General features: G+C 46.0%; 1 protein-coding gene across 1 annotated transcript in view; it reads left to right on the forward strand.

Annotated features, from left to right (window-relative positions):
- Window positions 1-6,209, forward strand: part of LOC124288275 (tryptase gamma-like) — a 7,846-nt gene extending 1,637 nt beyond the window's left edge. The window contains exons 2-6 of the mRNA XM_046724789.1: window positions 87-174; window positions 2,328-2,446; window positions 3,011-3,148; window positions 4,087-4,223; window positions 6,016-6,209. Coding sequence (XP_046580745.1) covers window positions 87-174; window positions 2,328-2,446; window positions 3,011-3,148; window positions 4,087-4,223; window positions 6,016-6,195 — 662 coding nt within the window. The 3' untranslated portion in view covers window positions 6,196-6,209. The remainder of the gene's footprint in view (window positions 1-86; window positions 175-2,327; window positions 2,447-3,010; window positions 3,149-4,086; window positions 4,224-6,015) is intronic.
- Window positions 6,210-6,555: the final 346 nt, after the last annotated feature.

Below are 6,555 nucleotides of genomic sequence, written 5' to 3' on the forward strand. Positions count from 1 at the left end.
TTTGTGTTGAGTATATATTCAGAACACTGAAGCGTTAGTCAACCTGTCCGTAAACTAGATTTACCAGTGACTCTTTGACATTACAGGTTGGTCTAAGATCGTTCGGGCCTACTTTCTGCAGCGGAGTGTTAATTGCAAAGACTGGGTGCTAACTGCCGGAAGGTGTTTTGACGGGTAAGAAAAACTGATAAAACACAGACAACCTACGGTACCACAAACCTGAGGAAAAAGACAACCAAGGCGTAAAGAGTAAAAATCATGTCAAATATAGTGTAGATAAGACAGATTCATACACCGTGCGTTTAGATTGTACATTCTCTGGGAGCTGATAGAAGGACGATTTTGACAGTGGTGAGTGAAAGTGAGTTTAGTTTTACGCCACTTACTCAGCAATAGTCCAGTTCTACATGGCGCCGATCTGTAAATAATCGAGTCTGGAACCAGACAGATCAACAGCATGAGCATCAATGTCTGCGCAATTGGGAACCGATGATATGTGTCAGCAAATCAGCGAGCCCTGACCATCCGATCCGTTAGTCGCCTCTTGCGAGATTAGTAGTAGTTGTTGTTGCTTTGTTGTTGTAGCAGTAGTACTATGCTTTTCAGTAGTAGTAGTAGCAGTAGTAGTAGTAGTAGTAGTAAAGTAATAACGGTAGCAGTAGTAGTAGTAGAATATTAGTAGCAGCAGTAGTAGTAGTGATAATGGCAGCTGGTATTAGTAGTAGTATTAGTAGTAGTAGTAGTAGTAGTAGTAGTGGTAGTAGTAGTAGTAAGAGTTTATGAACGACGCCGCGATTTATTTAACTGATAAGAAAATTATGTAAGAAAGTGTTCCATTCCGACGTTTTGATGCACGACGAGTGTTTTCTGCTGCAGGCACTATGATCCCACCAGCTGGATAGTTGTACAGGGGACTATAACAGAGGACGCCTGGACATTGAATAGTTGCTGACATGATTCTCTGCTGCGAGCGCATGACCCGACCAGCTGGATAGTTGTGTGCTGGGGACTATAACAGGAAGAGGACGCCTGGACGGTGGATGATTCTTTCCATTAACATGATTCTCTGCTGCGGGCACTATGACCAAACCAGCGGATAGTTGCTGAGACTTCGAGAGAGACAGCGCCTGGACGGTGAATGATTGATACGACTAACATGATTCTCTGCTGCAGGCACTATGACGACCAGCTGGATAGTTGACTATGACGACGCCTGGACATGATTCTCTCTCTGCAGGCACTATGATCCCACCAGCTGGATGATAGTTGTACAGGGGACTATGACAGGGACGCCTGGACGGTGGATAGTTGCTACGACTAACATGATTCTCTGCTGCAGGCACTATGATCCCACCAGCTGGATAGTTGTACAGGGGGACTATGACAGAGGATGCCTGGGCGGTAGGACCGACTGGCTTGCCGATTCTCTTGATGACGACTAACTGGATTGCCGCCGACTTCTCTGCTGCAGGCACTATGATCCCACCAGCTGGATAGTTGTACAGGGGGACTATGACAGGGGATGCCTGGACGGTGGATAGTTGATACGACTAACAAGATTCTCTGCTGCAGGCACTATGATCCCACCAGCTGGATAGTTGTACAGGGGGACTATGACAGAGGATGCCTGGACGGTGGATAGTTGATACGACTAACATGATTCTCTCACTGCAGGCACTATGATCCCACCAGCTGGATAGTTGTACAGGGGACTAGCTGCCACGACTAACAGGATTCTCTTCTGCCTGGCACGGTGGATAGTTGTACTACGACTGGACATGATTCTAACATGATTCTCTGCTGCAGGCACTATGATCCCACCAGCTGGATAGTTGTACAGGGGGACTATGACAGAGGACGCCTGGACGGTGGATAGTTGATACGACTAACATGATTCTCTGCTGCAGGCACTATGATACCACCACCTCGGATACTATGATGACAAGATTCTCTGCTGCAGGCACACTATGATGACAGGGACGCCGCCTGGACGGTGGATAGTTGCTACCCATGTGACCGATCCCACAGCTGGATAGCCAGTTGTACAGGGGACTATGACAGAGGACGCCTGGGCGGTGTGGATAGTTGATACGACTGGACATGATTCTCTGCTGCAGGCACTATGATCCCCACCAGCTATGTACTTGGGGACTATGACAGGGGACGCCTGGACGGTGGATAGTTGCTACGACTGACATAGTTCTCTGCTGCAGGCACTATGATCCCACCAGCTGGATATTTGCTACAACTAACATGGTTCTCTGCTGCAGGCACTATGATCCGACCAGCTGGATAGTTGCTACAACTAACATGATTCTCTGCTGTAGGCACTATGATCCCACCAGCTGGATAGTGGTACTGGGAGACTATGACAGGGGACGCCTGGAAGGGACGGAGATGAGGGTGCACGTCAGGAACATTGTCATACATGGAGGATTCACTATGGGTAAATTATTTTCTGTATGGAGCAATAAGATACTCGACTGACCGAAATCATAATTATAGCAAAGGCACCTTGTAACACAAGAATCACCGTTATTTATATAATTAATGAAAATCGAATTCCTTTGCACATTAAAGTTCTTCAAGACCACGTTTATTCAAATTATCGAGGTGTGCGTGCGTGAGTGCGTGCGTGCGTGCGTGAGTGTGTTCTTTGTTTGTCACATTTTTCCCTATTTGATGATTGCTACGTTTACTGCTTTGAAACACTGCCCTAATGTGGGTTAGAATTAACAGCACAGCACAGCACAGCACAGCACAGCACAACACTGCACTGCACACAGGTGTGGCAGCACTGGTTTTGTGTGGCGCCCATGAGACGACCCTAAAATTTGACTTTCCGTTCTGAGGCGGCCGTCAATGAATGAATAAATTACAAAATGAATATTGCTTTACGCCGCACCAGCAATTTTCCAGCTATTCGCGGCGATCCCGTCAATGAGGTTGCAGTGTGTCGACGTAGTGCAGGAGGTATGTCCTACAAATAAAATCACACTTTTATTCGCAGATCCCTACAGTAACGACGTGGCTCTGGTACAGTTGGTCCACCACGACATCGACTACCCATTCGTGTGCCTCCCAGGCTCGAACACGGACTTGCTGGGATCAAGTTGTGTGATCACTGGCTGGGGTGCCACCCACAAAGGTACTGAAAATTGGCTTAAATGAAAAATACGACGCGTTCAGTGGGAGAATAAAGGAATTGATCGACCGATAGAAAAAGCTGGAAGACCTGAGATAGCACGTGACCTAAAATTCGTCACAACAAATTCATTTTCTACCCACTACACTAGTCTCATCACTTACAGCGCAAATATTAACGCCAATACAGTCATAAGTCTTCGTTGAAATATAGACTTGTTAGATCGTATCGCCACGAGCGCTCGTAAGGACCCGTTGAACGAAGCAGCTTTAAGGCAGTCATGGGGTTTTCCTTCAATGGGGGTAGCGCAAAGAACCATCTATGATTCAGTGAAGGTGAGAGATCTTATAGTTACAACGGGTGTAAATTCCTGATGAACTAAAATTGGGGCCCGTTCAACAAAACGATCTTAGCGCGAAGACAGTCGTAAGTCAACATTTAACTAAAGTGTTCCGATGAACGTACCGCTAGGACACCTGTTCGTTCCCTTTCAACAAAGTGGTCACACAGCTACAACAGACTTTAAGTCTAAGTTCCACTTCGCAGTTACGATAGTCGTAGCTACGAACTCATTGCGAAGCGAGGAGTGAGTGAATGAGTTTAGTTTTACGCCGCACTCAGCAATATTCCAGCTATATGACAGCGGTCTGTAAATAATCGAGTCTGGACCAGACAATCCAGTGATCAACAGCATGAGCATCGATCTGCGCAATTGGGAACCGATGACATGTGTCAACCAAGCCAGCGAGCCTGACCACCCGATCCCGGCGATGCGAGGAGCTGGAATTGGTTCTAAAAAATTCATTTGAGTTGACTTTTGAGACAAACATATATTCTTGCAGACGGACCCTCGACGTAAACTGGGTACTTCTGCACTTCAATATCAGAAAGTTTAACACAATTAGCACTAGACTGGATTTAGTTAACGTTTTCCTTTCCAGGCGATGACTTGGCATACAAACTTCAGAAGCTGCCGATGAACGTTGTCAACGCCTCGCTGTGCCTGTTGCCTAGCAACACCCGAAGTGCCGATTACCTGTGCGCGGTCAGTGACGTCCAGGGAGGAGGCCCCTGCTCAGTGAGTGTCGTATGTGCAGATTACCTGGATTGTTTGGTTGTCAAATATGATTGATAGACGGAATGTTCTAGGGCCATTGCCATGGCTCTCATCTCGGTAAACGTACACTGACAAATTGGTCCATTGCCTTGGTTCTCGTGATCTCAAATCACCCATCGGTGTAAATCTATGTTCACTCTAATCAGAACTAAGTGCATAGGCGTTTTTTACTGTGAGTTCCGATGAGCGCGTGGGTGAATGCGCCGCTTTTCACAATGTCTCAGCATTATCAGGGGCGGTGGGGTAGCCCAGTGGTTGAAGCGATCGCTCGTCACCCCGAAGACCCGGGTTCGAGTCCCCACATGGGTACAATGTGTGAAGCCCATTTCTGGTGTGCCCCGCCCTGATAGTGTTGGAATATTGCTGAAAGCGGCGAAAACTAAACTCACTCACTCAGTAATATCAACGCAAGACACACGTGTCACCCGTATACGGATGAAAATCATTTAATAGTACCATGCCAAAATTACCGATCTCCAGGTTATGACAATAAAAGGAAGGTTTGAAAATGGGATATTTCACTCTGATAGGTATCTTACTTCCTCAGTAGCAGGGGCGGTAGGGTACCCTTGTGATTAAAGCGTTCGCTCGTCATCCCGAAGACCCGGGTTCGATTCCCCACATGGGTACAAAGTGTGAAGCCCATTTCTGGTGTCCGCCGCCGTGATATTGCTGGAATATTGCTAAAAGCGGCGTAAAACCATACTCACCCACTCACTCAGTCCAGGGCTTGCATTTCGGTACACCTGCACTTACCCCTGGATCCATTCGTGTTGTCCAGTGGGCGGTGGGGTAGTCTCGTGGTTAAAGCGTTCGCTCGTCACGCCCAACACCCGGGTTCGATTCCCCGCATAGGCCCAAAGTGTACAGCCAATGTCCGGTGTTCCCCGCAGAGGTAATGGTGGAATGTTGCCTAACGCGGCGTAAAACCATATTCACTCTCCCTGTCTTCAGATATGGGCGCAGTGGGGTATCTGACTGGTGTGAGGACCTGACTTTATTGTCAGCATCATAACCGTTCTATAAATGTTTGAAACCTGTACAGAATGCGATACTTTAGTGCTAGACTCCTCTTCTTCCACCGTCATAAATCTTTGCGTTTTGAAGTTTTCAAGATACATTTTCAACATGTTGTATTCAAAGAATTCGATGGTCGATAAATTGGATTTTTTTATGTACTCTCTATTTAGTTTTTCTTTAGAAACGGCACGGCAGATTCACAAAGATAGTTATAAAAACGATATCCGCAATATATTATCTTTAAAATACAACAGCAAGTCCTTACCTAGTCTGTCTCACAGAACCACATTATGTTCCCTTCCGCCGAGCCCTTTCTGCAATGCCAAAGTCCCAAATGAAGCCAGTCCAGATTTACCTGTTTCTGGGTCCCGATTCTCCACAAAGCGATCGTAACGTTACGACCTGTCGTGGCTATAGTTTAGTATTGGCTTACGAATATCGTAGCGCTACTAACGCTTTGTGGATCGATATTCGTAACCCTATGCTAAACTATAACGTTACGATCGCTTTGAGGATCTATTATTGTGAATGTTAAACGTTACGATTGCTTTGAGGATCTTTGTGTTAAACTAAAGTTACGACGGGATCCTCATTCTCGGGACCCTATCTCACTTCACCCCGGCTCCTTTTCAGTTTAAATGGAATTATTTGTTTCTGTTAATTTTATAAATTCACAAATTCAGAGACTTTGCGTTAGTCTGGTCCTAACCCACTCATCCTTCTGTTCACACAGGGTGATGCTGGCGGCGCACTGCAGTGTAGACTGGGATCGGTCTGGGTTGCCGCTGGAATAGTGCTGGACACATATGCATGTGGTAACACCACCGAGTTATACACCAACGTAAAGAGTTACCTCCCTTGGATACAGAAAACGATGACGCTTTTGAATGATGCAGGGACCATACAGCATTAAATAATGTCGAATCAACATTTTGCTTGTGCATAGTCAGCATTTTTCACACTTCAGCAACATACTCTCAAACACAGACATGGTCACTAATTATATAAGATTTGGGTGTCCAACATTTAAATCATACCTGTCAACTCTCGAGCATTTGGCTTGAGACTCACGCTTTTATGACTCGTGTCACGCTGCCAAGACAAAACTGATAACTCTCACGTCAAACCCGGTGAGGCTCAAGCATAAATTATTCATGTCACGCTCACGTGACAAAGCTGTGAAAAGGAAAACGAAAAAATCCGTTAAAACACAAAAATAGGTCTGAAGACTTCGTTTTCAGTGACTTTTCTAAGAAGAGAATTTGCATTTATG

The sequence above is a fragment of the Haliotis rubra genome, unplaced genomic scaffold (genome assembly GCF_003918875.1).
Source record: "Haliotis rubra isolate DU_JTF1 unplaced genomic scaffold, ASM391887v1 Scf414, whole genome shotgun sequence".
NCBI classification, from domain to species: Eukaryota; Metazoa; Mollusca; class Gastropoda; order Lepetellida; family Haliotidae; genus Haliotis; species Haliotis rubra.